The 25,213-nt window shown below is 49.1% G+C and overlaps 1 protein-coding gene across 4 annotated transcripts in view; it reads left to right on the top strand.

Moving 5' to 3' along the window:
• CCND3 (cyclin D3) overlaps positions 1 to 24,638 on the top strand; it is a 98,390-nt gene extending 73,752 nt beyond the window's left edge. Inside the window, exons 1-5 of one of the 4 annotated variants that reach the window (XM_047857857.1) lie at positions 5,594 to 5,795; positions 18,614 to 18,829; positions 21,886 to 22,045; positions 22,801 to 22,937; positions 23,441 to 24,638. In XM_047857857.1, the coding sequence (XP_047713813.1) occupies positions 18,659 to 18,829; positions 21,886 to 22,045; positions 22,801 to 22,937; positions 23,441 to 23,608 (636 nt within the window). In that variant the 5' untranslated portion in view covers positions 5,594 to 5,795; positions 18,614 to 18,658 and the 3' untranslated portion in view covers positions 23,609 to 24,638. Of the gene's footprint in view, positions 1 to 5,593; positions 5,796 to 17,391; positions 17,738 to 18,613; positions 18,830 to 21,885; positions 22,046 to 22,800; positions 22,938 to 23,440 lie in introns of those variants that run through there. The other 3 variants (XM_047857855.1, XM_047857856.1, XM_047857858.1) reach the window with 3 other exon arrangements.
• The last annotated feature ends 575 nt before the right edge of the window (positions 24,639 to 25,213 follow it).

Below are 25,213 nucleotides of genomic sequence, written 5' to 3'. Positions count from 1 at the left end.
TGGGTTGTCTGCTCAGAGCCACTCAGAGACCAGGAGTGCTTCTGGTCAGCCCGAATTTGTTTACGTGGCCTTGTGTGTGCTGTCTTGTCCCTCCACACATGTCCAGCCTCCCACTGTTGAGGGGACTCTCTTGAAAGTGGAGATCCCGACTTCTCCCCCATTATTCTCCAGGAAGCTTAGCCTAGGGTTTTTTTACATTGTGGGGCTCAGAACACTAAGGAGGGGGCTGACTGGCCAAGCAGAATGGGTGGCTGTGGTGAACTTGGTCCACTGCTCCTTCAGTTCCTTTTTTTTTTTTTTTATTTTTTTTAGTGTTTTTATTTATTTTTGAGACAGAGAGAGACCAAGCATGAGCAGGGGGGAGGCAGAGAAAGAGGGAGACACAGAATCTGAAGCAGGCTCCAGGCTCCGAGCTGTCAGCACAGAGCCCGACGCGGCGCTCGAACTCACGGACTGTGAGATCATGACCTGAGCTGAAGTCGGACCCTTAACCGACTGAGCCACCCAGGTGCCCCTCCTTCAGTTCCTTTTTAAAAGAACATCTTATTTTATGGACTGAGTATAATGTGCTCTCTGAATCTTGAGTTGCTTCAGGCTTGCTCTACCCTTTGGTCCATCCATCTGCCCATCCATCCATCCATCCATCCACCTGCCTATCCACTCATCCATCCATCCATCCATCCATCCATCCACCTGCCCACCTATCCACTCATCCATCCATCTATCCATCCATCCATCCATCCATGCATCCATCCATCCATCCAGTGTTAGACTTTTGCAAGTGTAGATACCTACTAAAAGCTGAGCAACTTGCATATGGAGTTGGGGGATCCCCAGCACTTTTCATGCATTACCTCACATTACAACAATCCTCTGAGGTAGGCATGACTACCTTGTTTTGCAGATGAAAAAAATCAGATAATTTCCCCCAGGTCACACAACAAGTAAGTGATAGGTTCAGGCCTAGGTCTCTCTAACTCAAAAGTTCCTATGGTCTCAATCACGATGGTAAGGCCTCCCTGGGTAGGAGGTGATCATAATTTATTATCCAAACTGGAATGCTTTTTAAAAGGTTTAAGTGAAATATAATTTTCAGACCATAGAATTCACCTATATGAAGTGCACAAGTTTTTAGTTTTTTAGTATATTTACAGAGTTGTGCAGTCATCACCATAATCTAATGTTAGGACATTTTCATCACCCCCAAAAGAAACTCAGTTCCCATGAGCAGTCAGTCCCCATTACCATCACCCCCCCACCCCAGCCTTAGACAACCACTAATCTATTTTCTGTCTCTATTGATTTGCCTATTCTGAACAATTTATATAAATGGAATGGTATGAACTGTGCTTTTTTGTGGTTGGCTTCTTTCACTTACCATAATGCTTCAAGGTTCATTCAGGCTGCAGGGTGCATCAACACCTCATTTCTTGTATGAATGACTGAGTGATACTCCATTGTATGGACGTACCGCATCATCTTCATTATATTTGTTCTTGCATCGATAGACATTTGGACTGCTTTCACTTTTGGGCTATTATGAATCATAATCATGCTCTGAAATTTGTATACAATTTTGGGGGTGGAGGTATATTTTTATTTTTCATGCATATATACTTAGGAATTGAATTGCTAAGTTATATGGTAACTCTTTTTTTTTTTAATATTTATTTTTTGGGAGAGTGCAAGTGGGGGAGGGGCAGAGAGAGGGGGACAGAGGATCTGAAGCAGGCTCTGCACTAACAGGCTGACAGCAGCGAGCCCGATGCAGGGCTTGAACCCATGGGCCGTTAAGATCACGATCTGAGCCAAAGTCAGGTGCTCCACCGACTCAGCCACCCAGGTGCCCCTGTAGGGTAACTCTATGTTTAACATTTTGAGGAACTACCAAACCGTTTTCCAAAGTGGCCGCATCCTTTTACGTTCCCATCAGCAGTTATAAGGGCTCCGGTTTTTCCACAGCCTCACCAACACGTGTTATTCCAAACTGGGACCCTTTTGATAGTGAAAGGGTACACCACTAATAATTATACCAGGACAATCAGTACTAACTGGAACATATTTTAACTCTACCTACATACCAAAAAAAGTGAGAAGATTCAATTCCTGATTTCAGGGAACTTTCTGGCCACATGATGAGTCAAAGCCCAAAAACCCCCATATTTGAGTCAATGAAAGAATCAAGTAAAGGTAATTATTAAGAAGGAAAGCAAAGCACATTTTATTTCCCCCCAGGAGATTGTGTCCTCTTTAAGAGAAAAGAACTATCTTATATTTGTATTACTTATGGCTCCAGGAGTATCTTGGCACTTCATAGGGTCTCAGTAAGGATCTGTGGAATAAATGAATGAATGAGAATGAATGATACACAGTCTCCAGGAGGAAAAGTAAAAACAGAAAAATAGAGTGAGTCACCTGGCCCAGATTTGTGAGTTTGGGGGAAGTACGGATCTCTTCTAAAAGTGTATTTGTTTTTTGCTCAGTGTGCTAACAACACTAATGACAATTTTCTTTGTTTATTTATTATTTTTTAATAAATATTTAATCATACTTTTTTTTTTTTTGAGAGAGGGAGAACGTGCGTGGGGGAGGGGCAGAGAGAGAATCCCAAGCAGGCTGTTAGCTGTCAGCACAGAGCCCAGCACAGGGCTCCCATGGTGACCTGAGCCCAAATCAAGAGTCCAATGCTTAACAGACTGAGCCACCCAGGTCCTCCACTAGCGACAGTTTTAAAAGGAAAAAAGTAAAGGGATGCCTGGGTGGCTCAGTGGGTTAGGCGTGTGACTTCAGCTCAGGTCATAATCTCGCCGCTTGTGAGTTCGAGCCCCACATCGGGCTCCCTGCTGATAGCTCAGAGCCTGCAGCCTGCTTCGGATTCTGTCTCTGTCTCGCTCTGCCCTTCCCTCGCTCATGCTCTGTCTCTCTCTCTCTCTCTCTTTCACTCTCTCTCTTTCTCTCTCAAAAATAAACATTAAAATTTAAAAAATTAAAAGGAAAAAGTAAATAATCTACAATGAGAGGACTCTTAAACTGGATTTTGCAAGTGTAAATGGCTGACAAAGGTGGAAGAAAGACATTTGTGAGCAGGAGAATTGCCTGAACAGGGAGTCTGGAACCAAAGTGCACGCAGCTTTATGCAGAGCACCTCCTACAGCAGGCTAACCAAATTTGGGAATAAAAGGATGTGGTACCTACCCCCAAGGGTTTCCAGTGTTTTATTCACAGGAGACAATGGAATAGTTGAAAAGGACCCTGAACTGGCTCTGTGCCCTTGGGCAAGTCAGCTTCTCTTTGAGCATCACTGATCCTTCTGGCTCTAAATTTTCCTGACTATTCACTCCTACACCCCTGGAAGCTTCATGGAATTGGTGGACCAGGAGCTAGGCCTGGCTAGAGCTAGAGCTGGATTTGGAGAAAGAGGCAAGATGCCAGTGGTGGATGATAAGGCCTCGAGGCGGACCAGAGTGCTCTTGCTGAGATAAAATTGGATAGGGTAATTGGGGCCTCTTGAAGGAGAATTTTAAAAGCCAGGCTGGTTGACTTTAAAATATGACCTGATAAGCAGGTCCTTGGACTGGAGATGAAAGAGTGTCTATGAGAGATTAATCTGATGGCTCTGGGCCATTGATCTGGATCTATCTGGAAGCAGCATGAAGATGGAGAGGCTCTCAGGGAGACTTTTGCAATAGTCATGTAAGCCCAGCCTTTCAAAAGAGGGTTTGAAACTCCTGCCAGCCTTACTGTATACACGGCTTCCTTAGAGTTCAATTTTCCTTAACCATAAGTAACTTAAACCATTATTTTTATATTAAAACAATTATGGGTATATTATACCCCAGAATCCTAAATGTCTATACATTTCTAAGGGAGCATGTTAGACTTTAAATAAATTTCTGGTTTGCAGAGGGTGATTTTGGATCATGCTACCAGATTCCTCAGAGAGATTCATTGTCTCCTCTCTGCTGTAAAGGGTTTACTTTGGTGGCGAGTTTTGAGAAATTTGCTAAAAGACCACCAGAGGCTGGTAGGAAGGGTGAGATCTCAGTTTCAGGAGTGGTTTTTGTTTTGGGCCAGGTAAGTGATTGGATGTAGGAAACCAAAGAAAGAAATCCAAGATGGCGCTAGAGTTTAAAATCTGAGGACTCAGAAGAAAGATGGTGGTATCATAAAAATGTACCTACTGAGAAAGAGGCGGGAAGATGATGGTTTACCATGAGAGCATTGGGAACACGTGGCTTTGCTAGTCTCAGGAAAGGACTGAACAGGTTGGACGTGGAGGGGGAACTGGTACTTACTTCTTGGTCTTTCCCAGCCTTTGCCCTCGAAGTTCTCCCACTGGCCTGGATGTTTGGCACTTTTCCTGCTTTACTATCAGTGTCTCGCTATGAAACAGGATGTTTACCGTAGGGTTTTAGTAGATCCCCTTTATCAGACTAAGGAAGTTCTCATTTTTGCTCCTTTGCCAAGAGTCCTTTTCTTACTGGGATGTGATCATCTGGGGTTTTTTTGTTTGTTTGTTTGCTTTTTTACCCTTTAATCCTTAGTGTGATAAATTACGTAGATTCAAAAAAATAACCCAACCGAGCATTTTGGCCATAAAGTCAACATAATCATAACAGAGTACCCTTTTAGATATTGTGGGAATCCATTTGCTAATATCTTGCTTTGGATTTTGCATTCATGAGTGTAATTTTCTTTTCCCATACTGTTCTTGTTGGGTTTTGGAATCAAAGTTAACGCTAAAAATAAACTGAGAAGTGAACCCTTTTTCTAATATTCTCTGAAAGCCTTTAGGTAATATTGAAATCACTTCTCTCTTGAAGTTTTGGTAGAACTCTGCCTGTTTGCTATTGAAGGTTGTCCCATCACGTGGGTGATAGTAGAGAAAGGAGCTTTTACTTGGGGAATGAAAGTCAATTAAACAATAAGGAAAATCTGCTACCTCATACGTCACAAAAAAGTCCAGAAGGAGGGTGTCCCAGCATTGGTTAATTCAGCAATTCAGGGAGAGAAATTTATTCTGATCCTGTAGACGTGTCCTTGTCAAGTGTCAGCTCCTTCTCTTAGTGCAACATGGCTGTGGCTGTCTAGGCATCACAACACCGTGGTTAAGAGGGGTGGCGGTGACGGGGGGGGGGGGGGGGGGGGGGGGGGGGGGGGGGGGAGGGAGGGGTGGTTTGCAGCTAAACCTGGTTCCAAATCCCATAGCTATAGGACACTGCGTAATTGCTTAACGTCTCTGGAAAATGGGATGGTAATAGTATTTTACCTCAAAATTTTGACATTATATGGATTAAACCAATTAGGGTTTTTGTCGTTGTTGTTTTGCTTTGTTCTGAACTCTTAGACTAGTGCCTCACACTTACCCAATCGTGTACTCTTCCCTGGCCTCCTTCCCTTTCCTGTCTCCTTTCCCGGCTCCCTTTTGGGTGCTTTCTGGAACCATCGCCCAGGTAAATTACTTGCCTTGAATCCTTGTCTTCGAGACTGCTCGGGAGCCCAAACCAAGGCAGCCAGCCATTTGCTAGTTGTAGGACGTTGGCGATACCTAACTTCTAAATGTGCTTTTTTTTTTTTTTAATGGTCTCTATGCCTAACGTGGGGCTTGAACTCCCAACCCCGAGATCAAGAGTTGCACGCTTCAGGGACTCAGCCTGCCTGGTGCCCCTGTGATATCTACCTGCTTCGTGTCTCTCTGTTCCCACCCATCATATGAGGACAGTACCAGCACCTATAACTCACAGAGCAAATGTGGCCAAGCGCTCAGTGCCTGGCTGAGAGAAAGTGCTTAGCAGGTATAAATTATTATTATTATTACCCAAAATTCTGTGGGGTGGCGCCACGGGTGGTTGCCCCACAGTTGAGACGCACTACTCCTTGCCTCTCCCTTCTTCCACCCCACTTACTGTCTGAGCTCCTCCAGCCCTGCCTCTCCCACTGCAGGCCGTCTCGTGTTACTCAGGTGACTGGCACCACCAACAGCCACCACCCCCAGTGCAGCCCACCCTTCCCATCACGTAAAGCACCCTACCTGCCCCTGGGGGGTGTTGCAAATACCCAGGTAAAAAGTCTTCTGTCTGAATGACATCTCAGGATTTCTCCATGATGCAGGATCCTCATAGTTATCTGCTTAAATTGGAAACTCTTCAAATGGAAGCTTCTCATCTATGACTCATGTCCAGCATATCCTAGGACATCTTAAAGCCTTCCTGAGGGCTGGGGCAGGGAAGGCTTTTTTTTTTTTTTTTCAAGTAGGCTCCATGCCCAGTGTGGAGCTTGAACTCATGCCCCTGAGATCTAGAGTTACATGCTCACCACCTGCACCAGCCAGGCACCCTGGGAAGGCATTTGTTAAATGTGCATTGTTAATGATCACAGCTTTTGCACCACCGAGCACTAACTATGATCCTGGCGCTGTGGTAGATATTTTGTCCACATTGATTTTTGCCACCACCCTATGAGGTAAGCGTTATGACTGTCTCCAGTTTGCAGATGAGAAGCCTAGCACAGAGAAGTTAAGTAGCCTGCCCAAGATCACACAGCTGGCAAACGGCAGAGCCAGGCATCCTCCTAACTCTAGAGCTCACTTACGTAATCATGATGCTAAACCAATGCTAGGACTATTTGGTGCCTTGAATGAAGCATGCTGGCTTCTTTGCTTCCTAGCTGAGAACCCAAGGACAGGTCTCTCATTGCCAGGTGTTTTGCTGTAGGTGACTCGTCCACACTTGAGGTCCCCCTGCTCGTCTTACCCCTCGCTGTTGAACAGGAACCTCAACAAGAGTAATGGAACAGGAGAGCTTCATTTATGCAGAATCCCAGACAGCCAGGGAGAAAAAGCAAATATGTACATATATAGCCTGTGTTCTCATTTTATGATAAGGAGAGACTAAACAGGTTCAGGCTAGTACCTGAGCTTTCTTTTCACAAGCAATTTATGCACTAGAGATTGCAAACTGCCTCCGCCCCTCAGATCCAATCCCTAGAGCATGATGTGTGCCTTGAAAACAAAGGGCATGTGCAGCAGGGCTCATTACCACTGCGTGGCCGAAGGCTGGAGCTGAGCAGCTAGTTACCTCCCAGCTTTGGGTGCGACAGGTGCCGCCCCTGTGCCCAGCCCCACGCCTCCGCACCAGCTCCTTTACCTGGAACAGGTTGCTATTTATTGTGAGGCTTTTGTTGGCATTTTTCTTACATCCAGTTTGTTTCATTCATTTATTCAAAGAAGGGTTTGTCTGTTTTTTGTTTTTTGGGTTTTTTTTGGACACCTACTATGGATCAGGCGCCATTCTGTTTTGGTGGGGTGGTGAGGGAGTGGACAAACTATAAACAGATCTAGGATGTTAGTGACACATGTCGTGTCTGTTCCAGAAATAGCTGAGTGTGGGGCGCCTGGGTGGCTCAGTTGGTTAAGCCCCTGACTTTGGCTCAGGTCACGATCTCATGGTTTGTGAGTTCAAGCCCCGCGTCGGGCTCTGTGCTGACAGCTGAGAGCCTGGAGCCTGCTTCGGATTCTGTGTCTCCCTCTCTTCCCCTCCTATGCTCGTGCTCTATCTCTCTCTCTCTCTCTCTCTCTCTCGCTCTGTCTCTCTCAAAAATAAAGAAACATTAAAAAAAAATAGCTGAGTGCATGAGAGAATGGTGGGAAATGGGGTGGGAGCAGATCACGTAGGATCTTCAGGGCACCATGAGGGCTTTGGCAGTCACCAGGAGTGAAATGGGAGCCACTAGGGCACCACTGTGTCTAGATGAGGGCAGTGGGGGGGGGGGGGTAAGGGTGGATTAGGGACCCCCGTTGGGAGGCTATACCACAGTAATCCAGCTGGTGCAACAGTGCCAGAGTGGTGGCAGTGGAAACAGAAAAAAGGGAGGGATTGGAGATGTATTGGGGGCATAGAATCAACCAGAAATAGGTGATGGGATGGATGTGGGGGACCAATAAGGACAAAGAAGAATTGAATTTGGACCAGAGAGGTAGCAGAGGAGAAGAGAAGAGGGTGGTTCTCGAGATGCTTTGAAAGTAGCGCGTCTGTGTTCTGCTGATGGACGGATGTGGGATTTGAAAGAGAGGCGTCAGGGGTGACACCAAGTATTTTGGCCCTTGTTTTGGAAGGATGGAGTTGCCATTTGCTGATAGGGGGAAGCCTGTGGGAGGAGCATTTTTGGTGGGGGAAAGATTAGGATCTCAGTTTTGGAGAAGTTGAATTTAAAGGTGCCCGTTGGACATCCCTGTGGAGTAGCCAAGAAGGCAGCCTCCGATGTGAAACAGAAACAGAGAACAGGTCACCTCACATGCCAGCTCTGATTTCTCTGATTGGTAATGATGCCCGCAAGTGCTGTGTTGAGATTTTGTGTGTTTTTTTTGTTTTTTGGGTTTAAAAAAAAATTTTTTTTTAATGTTTTTATTTATTTTTGAGATAGAGCATGAACCGGGGAGGGTCAGAGAAAGAGGGAGACACAGAATCCGAAACAGGCTCCAGGCTCTGAGTTGTCAGCACAGAGCCCGACACGGGGCTTGAACTCACGGACCGTGAGATCATGACCTGAGCCGAAGTTGGACGCTTAACCGACTGAGCCACCCAGGTGCCCCTCTTCTTCTTTTTAATGTTTATTTTTGAGAGAGACAGAGACAGAGCACAAGCAGGAGAGGGGCAGAGAGAGGGAAACAGAAGCAGGCCCCAGGCTGCTGTTAGCACAGAGCCCAACGTGGGGCTTGAACTCATGAAATATGAGATCATGACCTGAGCTGAAGTCATTTGCTTAAAGGACTGAGCCACCCAGGTGCCCCTAAAATGTCTTAGCATGTTCTATAATGTGCATGATATATTAGAGTAGCAGGTATGGGCATTACTTATAAATTATTCTACGTAGGAATGATATGCTCAGTTTTTACTGAGGAATGGACAAATACTTCTGAAGATTACCAATTTGAAATATTGTACATCAGGTGCTCAAAATTGTGACCTGAAATACTGTATGTACCCTGAAGTGTCTCCTGAATCCTTTAAGGAAAAACAAAATTATGTTCAGTTTGGTGGGGCACCTGGGTGGCTCAGTTGGTTAAGTGTCAGACTCTTGGCTTCAGCTCGGGTCGCGATCTTGTGGGTCGTGAGATTGCTCTGACAGTGTGGAGCCTACTTGGGATTCTCTCTCTCCCTCTCTTTCTGCTTCTCTCCTGCTCGCACTCGCTCCCTCAAAATAAAAAAGTAACCATTTTTTAAAAAAAGTGTCAGAGACTGTCTTAGAGTAAAAGAGATCGAAAAGTTAGGGTAACCTGTGCACCTGAGTGGCTCAGTCGGTTAAGCGTCTGATTTCAGCTCAGGTCATGATCTTATGGTTTGTGAGTTCAGGCTCCGCGTCAGGCTGTCTGCTGTCAGCACAGGGCCTGCCTCTCTGTCCCTTTCTCTCTCTGCCCCTCCCCTGCTTGTGCTCTCTGTCTCAAAGAAAAAAAAAAAAAAAAAAAGATTTAGGGTAACAATGCGAACATGATCCTTGATGGGATCTTGGGTTGAGAAGGAAAAACGCTACAAAAGAATATTAGTAAGAACAACTGGGGAACTTTGTATATAGATTGTTTATAGTATTGTGTTAGTGTAAATTTGTTTTGTGGTCATGTGGGAGACTGTTGCGTTCTTAGGAGATCCAGGCTGAAATATTTAGGGATGAGGAGTCATGATGTTTGTAATTAGGTCTCAAATGGTGCAACAAAACGGGCAGGGATTTAGGTGAAGGGCATGTTAGTGTTCACTGCAGCTTTTCTGGAGGTTTGAAATATTTTGAAGTAAAACGTTGGGGGAAAACAACATTCATTTCTCAGAAAACTGAGAAATGCAATAGTGGAAATGCAATAGTGGCATATCAGATCGTGTTTTATTTTATTTTATTTTATTTTATTTTATTTTTTTATTATTTATTTATTTTTAAATGCTTATTTATTTTTGGGAGAGAGAGAGAGACAGAGAGAGGGAGACAGAATCCCAAGCAAGCTTCAGGCTAGGAGCCGTCAGTGAACCTGACACAGGTCTTGAATTCAGGAGTGTGAGATCATGACCTGAGCCAAAGTCGGACGCTTAACCTACTGGGCCACCAGGTGCCCTTATCTTATTTTTTTATTTTTTCCCTCCCTGGCCCCTGAGCCCGTGTTTAGTATACTAGATTGTTTCATTGACTGGAACATTGTCTTCTTCACCCTTTCTGAGGCAAAGAATTTGCCAGATCTTCACCACTGCTATAGCAATCCCTGGCATGTTTTATTTTCTAGCTGCCTCCACATGCGTTGTATTACATTTATTATCATAAATAGTCCATATGGGTAAAGAAGTTTGTGCCTTTGGGGCGCCTGGGTGGCTCAGTCGGTTAAGCGGCCGACTTCTGCTCAGGTCATGATCTCGCGGTCCGTGAGTTCGAGCCCCGCGTCGGGCTCTGTGCTGACAGCTCGGAGCCTGGAGCCTGTTTCGGATTCTGTGTCTCCCTCTCTCTGATCCTCCCCCATTCTTGCTCTGTCTCTCTCTGTCTCAAAAATAAACGTTAAAAAAAAAAAAAAGAAGTTTGTGCCTTTAAGTGCCACAGTCCCAATTAACTTTTTTAATGGCTCACCATATGTCAGGCACTGTTCTATGTGTTTTACACATAAGAGCCTGTTTTCAGCCTCACTGCTGCTCTGTAGGGGAGGTGCTACTATTATCCTCATTTTCAGAAAAGGAAACTGAGGCACGGATAGGTGGTATAGAGGGAGTGCCGAGCAGCATGGCCCCAGACCGGGCCCTGCAGTATTTATCACCCCCCCTCCCCCCCAATACACTTCACATCACGAGCTGGGTCATAGACCTTTGCTACAGCTTCCATACCGGGAAGGAGGAGGGCTTCTGCCGCTCAGACTTTTGCTTTTCTCTGAGGGGTTCTGGGTGCATGTCCATAGCGGAAAGGGTGCTCCTGGAGAGAGGCCAAAACAACAACAGAAACTACTGCTTTTGAGGGCTCGCCGTGTGCCAGGCAGTGTGAGATGTTTAGTCCTCAGAATCTCACCATGCCATAAGAGCATTATCCTCATCAGACAAAAGAGGAAACAGAAAAAAGAGCGGTTCCAGTAACTCCCTCAGAGTCATGAGGCTTTGAACTCCAGCAGCCTGACTCCAGAGCCTTCCCCTCCCCCAAGCCTGCCTTGCCTCTACCTGTCCTCTGAATGGGTCTGAAGGTAACCGAGCCACAGCCTGGAGACCAGAGACAGGCCGGGTTGGTGGGGGTGGGGGGGGGTGGGGGGGAGCTGGGCCTCACCCATCACTTTGTTCACCCCCTCAGTTCCCAGATGGGGACATTTCAGTGACAAAGGGGAGGAGGAGTGGGAGAAGAAGAGGAGGAAGAGAGCATTGTAATGCTTCCTTCTTGGGGCTTTTCATCTGGCCTGTGACATTCCATTCCCACCCCTCCTCTAACTGGCCGTTTCATTGAGTAACTTTTTCTGATTGAGTGCACCTGGGCAGAAACTCCTCCCATATTGGCCCTGGTCATTGCTATGTCGTGTTGGTTTTTTTTTTTTTTTCCTTACAAAAAACAAGGGGAGCCCCTATTCCTTTGAGGTAGAGGTGGTTGTTGAAGTCCCCAGGCAGATCAGCCAACATTCCAGGAACCGCTCTGATCTAGTGCTCACCTGCCCCTTTAGAGGACAGCCGGCTCGTCACTGACTGGCTCCTGGGCCCTGGAGGTTCAGGATGACTCAGCTCTGGGCATGGCAGTCCCAGCCAGGGGCGAGGCCGAGGTATCCCTCAAAATGCCCTGCTCGCCAGGAGCTCCCTTTCCCAGGGTACAAGTTCACACCCTTACCTTCCCGGGCGGGCAGTCTCTGTGTGCCTCTTCCTCAGTAAATCAACAACTCGTAAATCAACACACCCTCTCGGACTAGCACGAGAGGCAGAAGAAGGAATCAGTGAAGAGCAGGGACTCTGCAGACTGCCTGGGTTGAATCCTGCTCCTGCCACTGACGTCCTGTGTGAACTTGGGCAAATTATTTAGCTGCCCTGAGTATTAGTTTCCTTTCATGTAAAATGGGGGAAAATAATCATATACTTCTCATAACGTTGATGGGGAACATGGGATCATTGAATACGTATTGGGTAGGTACCCAGGATACAGTGAGCTCTCCGTAAAGGACTGATATTATTATTATTTTAATGTTTATTTATTTTTGAGAGACAGAGTGTGAGTGGGAGAGGGGCAGAGAGAGAGGGAGACTCAGAATCCGAAGCCGGCTCCAGGCTCTGAGCTGTCAGCCCAGAGCCGGACCTGGGGCTCGAACTCACGAACTGAGCCAAAGTCAGACGCTTAACTGACTGAGCCACCCAGGTGCCCCAAAGACTGATATTATTGCTGGTGGTCACAGCCCAGTGCTGGGTCTCGTAGAAGAGACACACGTAAAGGACACAGTCCCCTCCTTAAGAAGAGGCAGCATACAGTTAAAAAGTGTATGGTTTGGGGTGAGCTAAGCGGACCTTCAGTACGTTATTTAATTCCATTGGTACGTCAGTTTTCCCATCTCCCAAACAATTCTTAGAGGGTGAGATGGTGGATGATAAACACCCTGCCCGGTGCCTGCCACATTGTTGGCTCTCAATACCTATGGATTCTCTTTCCCTTTCTAGGAGCTACACTCTGGATAGGGACAGAGAGCAGATCCAGAACCAGCCAGCCAAATGTTTAGTTTTAGGGCATGTACAGTTGGATCCACAGAAGTTTGGAGGCCAGAGGATTGGTTCCTGTAGTTGGATTGTTCTAGGAAGGTTTCTTGGGAGAGGGTGGACCCTAGTTGGGTCTGAAAGGATGACTAAATAAATGGAGCAGAGAGCATAAATGGGCTGACCAGTGGTAGAAGGGGGATTGAAGACATAAGGAGGGCAGTGAGAGGTCCGGTCGTGTTTGTAGAGGTCTGCATAGAAGAAGATTGTTTCCTTTCTCATATTGTCTAACTGGAATTTTCTGTGCTAACTTACATACCTCTCGCTGTAGTTGAAGACAAGTTCTCTTAGAAGGACCATGGTTATTTCAGACTAAATGAGCTTTTGGTGTTTTTCTTAAGCACTTTTGTGCTTGATATTGGGGTAAAGACCAGGTGAATTTCCTTAGATGAAAGGTGAAGGGATTCTGAGGGCCAATTCCCAGTGAAGTTTTTTGACCCTGAATGTCCCAAATAAGGCATACTGTGAAGTGCAAGGACCAGGCCAAGGGGTGCTTAGAGCAGAGAAGTGGGTGATAAAGAAAGAACTGACTGTTAAATCAGTGTCATGGACATTTGGGAAAAGTAAGGCAACAGCCCCACTTAATAAGATATCATGAATAAATGTAGGTCACAATTTACACATTATAAAAAAACCTGGAGCACCTGGGTGGCTCAGTGGGTTAAGTGTGCGACTCTTGATTTCACCTCAGTGGTTCCTGAGGTTGAGTCCCGTGTTGGGCTGTGTGCTGCAGGCTCTGTGCTGACAGCTTGGAGTCGGCTTGGGATTCTCCCCCCTCCCCTGCTCCTCCCCTGCTTGCAGGCTTGTGCACGTGCGGGGTCTCTCTCTCAAATAAAACAAAGAAAAAAACCCAACAACCCAACTTTATAGTATGTACTCTTGGAAATGCAGATTTTGGGGGCCTCATTACAGACATGAAGAATGAAAAGCCCTGAGGCCGGGCCCAGAAAACTGCATTTTCAACAAGTTCCCTCGGTGATAAAAAAAAAATTCACCTATAAATATTTCCTATGCTTTCTTGTAATGCTTCTATAATATTAAGATGGGCAAAGCATGATTCAAAGGCATAAGTCATTATAGAAAATATCAATAGATAAGGCTATATAAAATTAAAACCTATTTGTAAAAAAAAGAAACAGAAAAAAGAAATCCACCATGAACCAAAAATAAAAGGCAAATGATGAACCAAAAAAAAATTTTGCAAAATATATGATAAAGAAAAAATATGAAAAGGGGTTAGTGTCCTTTCAATGTAACGGGCACTTATAAATCAATAAAAACAATTCCTATAAAAGAATGGGCAAAGGATATAAATAGGTAATTTACATAAGAAATGTAAATGTCTAATAGTAGTCAATATTCTTACTGATATTCCGCTTTTTATCTTTCCATGTTTTCTCCATAAAGAACATGTGGCATATGTATGTGTGTGTGTGTGTGTGTGTGTGTAATATATATAATGAAAGATCATTCAGCCATAAAAAAAAATCCTGCCATTTACAACAACATTGACAGACCTTGAGGGCATTACATTAAATGAAACAAGTCAGACAAAGAAAGATAAGTACTATATGATCTCATTTTTTTTTATATATGATCTCATTTGTATGTGGAATCTAAGAAAACCAAATTCAGACACAGAGAACAGACTGTTGGTTGTCAGAGGCAGGGAGTGGGGAGGTTTGGGGGGCTGAGGGAAGTGCAAAAGGTGGTCAAAAGGTCCAGACTTTTAATTATAAGGTAGATGAGTTCTGGAGATGTAATGCACAACGTGGTGACTATAGTTAACAATATTGTGTATTTGCAAGTTGCTAAGAAGCAGATCTTAAAAGTTCTCATCGGAAGGAAAAAATGTAACTATGTGAGGAGACAGATGTTAACTAAATTTATTGTGGTAGTCATTTTGCAACATTTACATATATCAAATCCCTCGGTTGTATACCTTAAATTAATATAACTGATATATATGTCGATTGTATCTCAATAAAACTGGAAAAAATTTTAAGATAAAAAATAATGGTGATTTGCTGTCTTATCAAAGGTACAGTTTTCTTATCTCAATAGTCCTACTCAGTAATTCTAAAAGTAAAGAAACACCTTCCTTCAGGACAGATCTAGTTTCTGGTTCTGTACTTATTTCAAAAGCTATATGTTTTTAGTTCTCCTGCACCCTAAAAGCTTCTTACACTTCAACATCTTTGTTCCTTCCATAACTTCATACCTAAACTTTTAAATTTTAAATGTATTGTTCTCTTTAATGAAAGAGTGCATTGCAATGAGTAAGTAGCTGAAGAAACTGCATGTTTGTGTTTTTGAAGACAGGAGTGAAGGACTTACAAGATCACACAAGGCACATGGCACAGATACATGTTGATACAACAAGGGTTCTTGAATTAAAAATATATGTAATTGTTAATATGCCATTTTCATCTCTCCAGCCAGTAGTGTTCGTTTTTTCTTCAAGTTTTCTAATGTTTGTTCATTAGATTGGCTCAGCCTTTTAGCAGGAAAATTTGGTAATAAGAACTGTATCAAAAGCCTTGGAATGTTTCATAACCTTACATTGAGAAATTCCACTTCTAGAAATTAATTCACTTCTAGAAACAGTCATGAGTATGCACAAAGATACTACCACAAAAGCATTTTACTGTATTGTTTTTAATAGGGAAGAACTAGAAACACGTTAGATTTCCAATAATTCAGCTTTGGCAAAATGCATTATGATACATTCACCAGTGGCATACTACGTAGCCATTAAAAATGTACACTATTTAGGGGCTCCTGGGTGGCTCAGTCATTGAGTGCCCTACTCTTGATTTTGGCCCAGGTCATGATCACAGGGTTGTGGGATTGAGCCCTGAGAAGGGCTCCACACTGAGCCTGGAGCCTGTTTGAGATTCTCTCTCTGTCTCTCTCTCTCTCTCTCTCTCTCTCTGCCTCTCTCCCCCACTTGCATGCTCCCTTTCACTCTAAAATAAATAAAATTTGGGGCGCCTGGGTGGCGCAGTCGGTTAAGCGTCCGACTTCAGCCAGGTCACGATCTCGCGGTCTGTGAGTTCGAGCCCTGCGTCGGGCTCTGGGCTGATGGCTCAGAGCCTGGAGCCTGCTTTGGATTCTGTGTCTCCCTCTCTCTCTGCCCCTCCCCCGTTCATGCTCTGTCTCTCTCTGTCCCAAAAATAAATAAACGTTGAAAAAAAATTTTTAAATAAAATAAATAAAATTTTTACAAATTAAGAAAAAATACATAGAATATTTAATGACATGGAAAAGTCCTAACAGTATTTTTTTTTAGTGGGGTGAAAAGCCAGCTTACAAAACAGCTTGCAGTGATCTTATTCCTAAAAATATGTGTTCATTCACAGAACAGTTGTAGAAAAAATAAACATTGACATTTTAAGGGTCTTCTCTGGAGAAATTGTAGGTAGCTGTTACTTCCTTTTTTGTGTGTCTTATCCATATTGTCGAAGTTTTCTAGAATGTAAACGAACATTTCCATGATATGAAAATGACGGTAAAATGTATTCTGTAAAACGGAACAACTCACTGAGAGAATGTTTAGCGTAGAACTTGCTGTAACAGTGTCCTCCTGTCTCTTAACAAGTCACTTCTGTGGCTCCTTCCTCGGGAGGGCCCCAGGAGAGGCAGGGATCCCCAAGGCCTCCTCCCATTTGAAGCCTTACTGGAGGCCTGTGGCCTGCCTCTTGGTCATGTAGAATCCAGCTTTGGGGAAACTGCAAAGTAACCCAAAGTTTGGGAAGTAGGTTTATAGAGTCTGAGCTAGAAACTCCTTCTCAGAGGATCTAGTTTCTCCGCCCACGTTTTCCTCAAACAGAAACTAAGGCCGACTTCGGGGCTTGTCCAAGGCCACACAGCCAACTGAATGACAAGGTGAGGCCTTGAATCCTTGGCCTTTCCGCCCGGTTGTATTTGTGTAATATGCAGATTTAGACCGGCCCTTCTCATACTTTAATGTGCACGGGGATCACCAGGGATCTTGTTGAAATGCAGATTTTGATCCGGCTCGCCTCGGTGGGCCACTTCTAACCAGCTCTCGGGGAGTGCCGTTTTTGTTGGTCTGGGGATCGCAGTTTAAGTAGCAGTGGTGTAGAGCACAGATTCTGGAGCCAGACTTCAGCTCCCAGGTCCTGGCTCTGCCACAGGCTAACTATGATTGTTACCCGCGCTGTGCTTCAGTTTCGTCATCTGCGAAATCAGTTTAACACCTGAGAGTTGTCGTGAGGAGTTAATAAGTTGCTACACGTTAAGTGCTTAGGTCGTTGTGCACTACGAAGTGCCCAGTCGATTATCATTCATATTGCCCAGAGCAATCAGCGGGTGAAGTAGGGTTTGTCGAATGAATGAATAACCTTTGGAAAAAAGTTCTTTCCCGGGAGGCTAGCGTCTGAGAAGCAAAAGGGGAGGGCTCGTCGGAGGGGAAGAGGCCCACCTCCAAGGAGCTTCTCTCCAGCGGGTGGTCAGAAGGGCCGGGAGCGCCCGGAAGTCGGCCGGCCCGCGCCCCGCGGACCAATGCGGCCGCCCGGGGGGAGGGGGCGGCCAGCCAGCCCTTTCCGTCTGGGGCTCCGGCGGCCCCGCCCCTTGCGCGCTGAGACGCTCGCATTCCACGGTTGCTACATCGTCGCGAGGGGCGGGGCGCCTGTCAGGGAAGCGGCGCGCGCGCCGGCGCGGGCGGGCTGGGGCTCGGCCGCGCAGTGCCAGCGCCAGCACCAGACCCGCGCCCCGCGCAGTCCCGACCGCCGCCTGCGTTCTGGCTCGCGAGCCCCAGCTCCCGCCCGCCCGTGCGCTGCCCGAGTATGGAGCTGCTGTGCTGCGAGGGCACCCGGCACGCGCCCCGGGCCGGGCCGGACCCGCGACTGCTGGGGGACCAGCGTGTCCTGCAGAGCTTGCTCCGCCTGGAGGAGCGCTACGTGCCCCGCGCCTCCTACTTCCAGTGTGTGCAGAGGGAGATCAAGCCGCACATGCGGAAGATGCTGGCGTACTGGATGCTGGAGGTATCTCCCGGAAGGGTCTCCCCTCCCCCGCCGCCCGGCTCCGGACATCTCCGGGCCGCCCTGTGGGGACATCCTGGTCTCAACAACAATCAGCAAGATGCTTCGGTGGCTCAGATCCCCGGGGCCTGGTCTCTCACTCGGGCACCGCAGCCAGCCGACTGCCTCCGTGGTGTCCCTTTCCCTTCCCCAGCCCTAACTCTGACTGCCGGTCGTTCGGCACCCTCCCTAACCCTTCCTTCGGGCCAGGAAAGCGGGACCGGGGCCACCCTCTCCCCTCCGGCTTCTCTCAGCGTCTCCTGCTTCCCTCCCCCGCTCGGATTGCTCGGGAGAGCGCGCCTGGAAAACCCTGGGCTCGGCCGCCCCCGCCCCAGAGCCGGTTCCTGTGTCTGTCGCGGGGTTCTGGCGGGGAAGACGGTGGGGGTGGCGCGCGCGCTGTTCCGGCAGTCAGGGAAATGAAAAGTGCGGGAGGCAGCGGCTGGAGTCTCCTCCCTTCCCTTTGGGTGTGTGCAGTGGGTGGTGGTAATGGGGGTAAGGTCCCAGTTCTCTGCCCACCGTGGCTAACTCTTCCGTCCCTCAACCCCCTTCTTGCTATGGGGGAGGGCAGCCTCAGTTTGGAATCCTTGAGGAAGGGAGCCTCTGGCGTACCCCCACCCCCCAGGGGAGGGGGAAGGAGGCAGGCTACGCGGAGGAAGTGGGGGGCGTCACCTTAGGCAAGGCGCATCCTCCGTATTAGTCCTTGTCTCAGAAGGTTACACCCCCCCCCCCATTTTTTTTTGCCTCTCATCCACTTCCCTTCAACGCCCCCCCCCCCACCCCTTTAGTGCTGCTGCGTTTCCCATGCCCCTGCCCTAGAAGTGACTGTGCGCCCTCCCCCAGGTTTGTGAGGAGCAGCGCTGTGAGGAGGAAGTCTTCCCCCTGGCCATGAACTACCTGGATCGCTACCTGTCCTGCGTCCCCACCCGAAAGGCGCAGTTGCAGCTCCTGGGTGCGGTCTGCATGCTGCTGGCCTCCAAGCTGCGCGAGACTACGCCCCTGACCATCGAAAAACTGTGCATCTACACCGACCACTCTGTCTCTCCCCGCCAGCTGCGGGTGCGTGCATAACTCTCCCCACCCCCCTACATACTGTCACCACACTTACCAGGAAAAGGAAGGCCAAGACCTCAGAAACTTTCTGCCCCTGGGGAGGGTAGCAGAACCGATTTTATTTTATTTTATTTTATTTTATGTTATGTTATGTTATGTTATTTTATTTTATTTTTGGACAAAAGATACGGCAGTGTGGGGGACAGTCAGACGGTCAGGGTAGCTAACCGCGGCCTCCAAGCTTGAGCTGCCAGCATGAATTGAATCCCCTTCTCCTGACCTCCAGGGGGTGCCATTCCTTCCTGGTCTTTCCCCCAGATAGCAAGTCAAACTGCATGTCTATACTCACTAGTACTTTGCCTCTGGGTTTACACAGCCACCATGAGTTATTTATTGGCAGCAAAAGGACATGCCTGCACACCCCCACTGGAGTGGGGAAGTGGAATGTGCTTCATGTGGGGGAGGGGGCTGCCTTGGTTGAGTCTTTATCCCAGTGTGGACTTTGTGATTGAAAAGCCTCCTAGAGCCGATTAAAGTCAGGCCCCGATTGCTCTCAGGAAGGGCCAAGGAGTTGTCATCCCACCTTCTTTCCTTCCTTTTCTATCCCAGAAGAGCTAGCTCCTTCCAGGTCCTCGTTCTGAGGAACTCGAGCAGCTGCTTCAGGCCTGGTGGGATCACCTCTCCCTTTCCCCCTTAGCCAAAGGCCAGAGCTGAGGGATAGCCCGGGAGCTGAACTGCAGCTGCTTCCGATGTGATAATGATGCCCCCTCCCCTGCCCACCCACTCTGACCGAGGTCTTTCATAACCCTGTGGGGAGCTGCTGTCACTCCTGTGGTTTGGGAAGTGGCTCCCTGGGCCCCTTGCTGGGAACTTGGGCTGGGCTCTTCCCGAGGCAGGGCAAGGGAGTCAAGGCTCTCTTTCCCCCACTGAGCCTGGAGAGGAGGTGGGGAAGCCGCTTGGATCTGGAAGAGGTTATTCAGGGCAGGCGGATCATCTCCTGGGGGGCCTGGGGGAGAGGATGGGTGAGCTGGCACCTTCCTCCACCTTGCTCCGCGGCGGCCAAGTCTTCTTCTGACCCTGAGAGGAGTCTCTGGGCCCCATCTCCCGGGGAGGAGGGCAGTATGCAGGCTGCTGTGATTGGCTGGCCGGGAAGCCAGGGTACTGGGGCCCCCGACTGCTGCTTGTCGAGGAACAGGATTCCTCTTCCTGCCAAGTAGCTCTCTGAGATGGGAGTAGGAGGCCAGAGTTGGGAATCCGGGAGGCCCCACGGCTCTTTGTGATGAATCTGGTAGTTTTTGGCAAGTCTGAAGGTGGAGCTGGTTTCCAGGGCCAGCGAGCAAGATGTTTCTGGAGGGGTTTGGGCTGGAAGGTAGAAGGGTACTTCCTTTTTGTGAAAAGACTGGCATGGTGTGTGTGCCTTTGTGTGAGGGTAGTCTCTCAGAACAGGCCACAAGGACTCTTCATCTTTTCCCTGTGCCTGAGCCGGGGGTGGAGTGTGCAGATGTCTTCTTACAAGGACAGAGTTGGAAGGGACTGCACAGAACTCCAGTCAGTCCAAACCCTTGTTGCAGCAGAGGGGGTTGAGGCCCAGAGAAGGAGGGAAAGGTCCCCGTCCTGCCTCAGCACTGCACTGAAGCGGCTGAGGAGGGTCTGGGTCTGGGTCTCCAGGCTAGCCCAGGTGGCCTTAAAGCCTACAGATGTGATACGAGCTGCCAGCCACCACCACTAATCGCTCCCAGGGGTGTGTTCCCCACCAGGCGAGGGCTGAGATTCTCAGGAGTTGCCCAGATACAGGGTAGGGTGGCTGCCTTCCCTCACATGGGACCCCCTCCTACCATGCCTCCCCACAGGGAGACCCCCATTGCAAGTCGCCTTCCAGATCTTTCCTTGGAGGGTAGGTGCTTTCTGGTCACTTCTGGGTTAGGAGCTAGAGAACTGGGGCAAGCATGAGTAGAATGCTGGCTTCTCGGCCCAACTTCTTTTGGCTCTGGGCCAGGCCCTTTTCTGTAGGGCCCTGTGAGAGGCTTGGGGCTGATTTAGGAGGATGACACCTAGGTGGGGGCCGGGAGAGGGACAGCTGTGACTGACGGCCTGGAAGAGGTTGGGTGGGGTTGCCATTTCTGCCTTAGTAAGGGGCCAAACCCGAGAGTTCCTTCCTGTGATAAAACAGTGAAGAAATCCTCATGTGTGCAACTCAGAAATGGGGCCAGGACTAGGAACCTCAGATGAGTGGGTTGGGTGGGGCGCCCAGCCTCCCCCAGGACGTAGCAGTGGTATGTAGCTGTGGGCAGGTGGAGATGCTATTTGGTCCCTGAAGGATCGCCTGGATCCGTCCTGCCTGGCTGGGCCTCTGCTTCGCTTCCTGAGATTTCAGTGACGCTAGCCACTGTGGTTCCAGGTAAAGCCACTGTGGTTCCAGGTGGCGTGGGGTGCTGTGTCTCAGGACTCACCCCCAGTGTCCCACCAACACTGTGGGATGTGGCTTAAGTTGGGCAACCTCTCCTTTGAGGAACCTCAGGGTTGGTTCAGTGGGTGTGTCACAGGAGGCGCGGCCTCACGCTCATTTGGGTGTCTTCAAGAGGTGCGGACTCGGCTGGGATGCAGGACTGGAGAGGCTAGTGGTGATCTCCCCTTCCACAAATCCTTGGGATTACGGAGAGCCTTTCTGCTTCACCCCAGAGGAGGCTCAAGGTTGCGATGCCTGCCGCTGCAGTCTTTTCGTTCAGCCTTGGCCAGAGAAGTACTCCGAGCCCTGCACGAAGTCAGGAGAAGGCCTGGCTTATTGGCCCCCGAAAGAGAACCAAACAGGATTGAAAGAGACAGTTCATATCAAACATGTAGTTCTGGCACCTTGTAAATGAGCACTAGATGCTCAAAGCAAGTGCCCCCAATTCTTCCGCGCCCTGGACTCCCTACTCCACAACGCCGGTCCTTAAACCCAGAAGCAGAACTGGGGCCCTCGCCTTCAAGTTTGATGGGCTTCCTTCCCTGTGACATTTCTGCTTTACTCCCTACCCTTCCCTTCTTCAGCCACTGACTCCACCCTCTTTCCCAAACACCAGGACTGGGAGGTGCTGGTCCTGGGGAAGCTCAAGTGGGACCTAGCTGCTGTGATTGCCCATGATTTCCTGGCCCTCATTCTGCACCGGCTCTCTCTGCCCCGTGACCGGCAGGCCTTGGTCAAAAAACATGCCCAGACCTTTTTGGCCCTTTGTGCTACAGGTAAGAGCCCTATATACATTTTCGCCAGGTGAGGGAAATACAAATACTTGGAAGGGTGGGAGGTAACTGGATTCTGCTTCATACTCCTCTCAAAATTTGTCAATATTATCTCTCTTCTGGAGGCTCAGAAGAGGCAGCAGAACATGATCAGAGCTGTATGGGATTTTTTTTTTTTTTCTTTTTAGTGTTTTTTTTTTGAGAGAGACACAGTGTGAGTGGGGGAGGGGCAGAGAGGGGACACAGAATCTGAAGCAGGCTCCACGCTCTGAGCTGTCACACGGGGCTCGACCTCGTGAACCAAGAGATCGTGACCTGAGCTGAAGTTGGACACTTAACCAACTGAGCCACCCAGGCGCTGCAGAGCTGTATGGGATTTGAGAGACCACCAGTCTGTAAGTGGCTTGGAGAAGTGACTTGCTCAGGGTCTCACAGTCATTAAGTTGGGAGCACAACCAAGGTCTCTTGACCCTGGTTTTGTTTCCACACCGGGGAGAGACTCCTTCACCCTCTGGTCCCTGGCACACCGACCACCTTGGAGCAGACACACTTGTGCAAGTTTCCTGTTCACCCTGGTCCTCTCTAGGAGAGGCCCCTTCCTGCCTTTCTCCCTCGTTGCTCTTATAGTACTCACTGCTGGGGTTTCTGGTATGCCCTCAGCTCTATTCTCGCTGCCTGGCATTTTTGGAGCAGTAGGAAGTCCGTGCTGGCCGTGATCTTTTAAGCCTTTGCCTCATGGTTCCCTCTTCCTTTCCAAGATTACACCTTTGCCATGTACCCACCGTCCATGATCGCCACGGGCAGCATTGGGGCTGCAGTGCAAGGCCTGGGCGCGTGCTCCACGACTGGGGACGAGCTCACGGAGCTGCTGGCAGGGATCACAGGCACAGAGGTGGTGAGTGCAGGGGCGCCAGCTGTGGCCGGTCAGCACTTCCTCAAGCAGTGCTATTCCCTGAGCCTCCAGCAGAGGGAGGAATGCATCCCTAGCCTGGTCTCCACTCCTGGTTTCAGGTGCCCCACCCCTGGGGCTTCTGTGGCCTTCTGTCTTGCTCTGGAGAAGAGCAGGTGGCTTGGGTGGGTTGAAGGGCACTGTTCCTGGGTGCCCTTCTCCTGCCAAATGATGTGCAAGAGTGGGGGTGGGGGAGCTGCTGTCAGATTATTGGGCTGCTCTCACACTCCCTTGCCACATCCTCTTGCCAGTCAGTTTCTTAGAACTGAAGGCTGATTCCTGGGGCTGGGTTGTGGCCTAACCTCCCAACTTCCCTGTGTGCTGGAAGGTGTCCCTCACCCGCATCTGCTGCCAGATGCTGTGGGGGTGGGAAGCAGACCCTTCATTCCAAAGGGGACCTTCTGCCCTCCACCCAGCAGTCACTCTTTGCTGTTCCCCCGTGTTTGCAGGACTGCCTGCGGGCCTGTCAGGAGCAGATTGAAGCTGCGCTCAGGGAGAGCCTCAGAGAAGCCGCCCAGACCTCGCCCAGCCCGGCGCCCAAAGCCCCCAGGGGCTCCAGTAGCCAGGGGCCCAGCCAGACCAGCACTCCCACAGATGTCACAGCCATTCACCTGTAGCCCCGGAGAGGCCCCCTCCAGTGGCCACTGGCAGCAGAGGAGGGGACACCGCCACCCCCCCTCCCTGCCTGCAGGAACGAACCACGCCACGCCACATCGGAAGCCTGAGGGGGCCCCCTCCTGTTCGCCCCTCGCCAAGATGAAGGGGGCAGGCCCTACCTATCCCTGCAGTGTGCACTAAGGGGCCTGGCGAGCCATGTTTGGGTGGCCCGCCAGGCTCCTCCTTTTCCCTGCATCTGACCGGCTCCGCTCTTTCCCTGATCCTAGCTGGCGGTGGGCCAGGCTGGTCGGAAATGAAATTGAAGTAGGTAAAATACATGCACCAGCGTTCCTTTTTGAGGCCCCCTTATTTCTGGGGCTCTCGTGTTCTCAAATGCCAAAATGCCCCCAGTGCCTTGTAAAGGTGTTGCACCTTCCAGAGTTCATGTATTTGGATTGGGGTCTTTCTGAAGAGATTTCAGAGATGCTGATAGACATGTGTGAGGGGAAACAGTCTGGACAGCTCCTCCTGACACGCTTTGGAAGCCCCAATATAATCCGTGCGCGCAGCTGCTCCTAGAGGGAGGGACCAGGCCTCTGTCCGAGGGGCGGGCAAGAACCAACCAATCCCTCCTTGCTTTGCTTTCCGCTCAGCTTCTCCTGTGTGATTGAGGGGGGTTAGTGCTGAAGGAAGTTGGTTTAATTTATTAATTGCTTTGAGGACAACTGAAAGAGGGTGTGGTGGGGCCCATCGACCCCACACGCGGTGGTAACCCTGGTGGTTGCTGCATCCCTCCCCTCTGCTACTGGCTGGAGGATCTTTGTGGCCAAGGAGCTGCTACAGCCTGGGGTAGGGCCATGCCCTCCTCTCCCTCTGGCCCTCTGCCCCATTCTCTGGGGGTGGGGGATGGAGTAGGGATAAACTGGAGGTGACTGAGCCCCTGTCTGGAGAGGGAGGCGAGCCCTGTTGACACAGGTCTTTCCTACGGCCACAAGGTCCAGGCTGGTGGCCCGGGACCATCATGCTACCTTAATAAAGATTCTGGAATAAGCCTGGCTTTGGCTTCTTGGATTGGATGGTGCTATGGGGAAAAGCCGTTTCTGGGCTGCATGAGGGAAGCAGGGCAGAAGTCAAGGGTCATCATGCAGAGGTTACCACAAGCCATTTCTGTAAGGGGCCAGGAAGTAAATATTTCAGGCTTTGTGGGTCGTTTGGTTTCTGCCCCAGATATAGTCAGCTCTGCTTTACAATGGGATGTACGCATTCCTAAAATTCACTGCACCATGCAAAATTGCACAATAAAAACCACAGGGCTCATGGGAAACCGGGCTTGAGGCACAATACTCAAAAAAACTTAATGAGTGACACATTTCTTAAAGGAAATAAAGTGGATAACCCAGTTTTCAGTTTGAAAGGTTAAGAAACCTGTACTAGGACACAGCCCTTTTATCTTGGAAAAGACCTGAAGTATGTGGAAGCAGAGGTCAGAAGGCTGTGGAAGGGGAGCGAAGCCACCAGGTGTAGGTGTGGCTCTCCATGCAAGGTGAGCAGAGGCTGCTCTGGGTACTTGTCGGAGGCACGTGCAGGTGGTGTCGCCTGGCTGGCCTCCGCTGGGCAGTTCCCAC

This window comes from Prionailurus viverrinus, chromosome B2 (genome assembly GCF_022837055.1).
Source record: "Prionailurus viverrinus isolate Anna chromosome B2, UM_Priviv_1.0, whole genome shotgun sequence".
In the NCBI taxonomy this organism is placed as follows: domain Eukaryota; kingdom Metazoa; phylum Chordata; class Mammalia; order Carnivora; family Felidae; genus Prionailurus; species Prionailurus viverrinus.
Note: the sequence above shows the minus strand (reverse complement) of the source record. Positions and strands in the feature narration are given on the sequence as shown.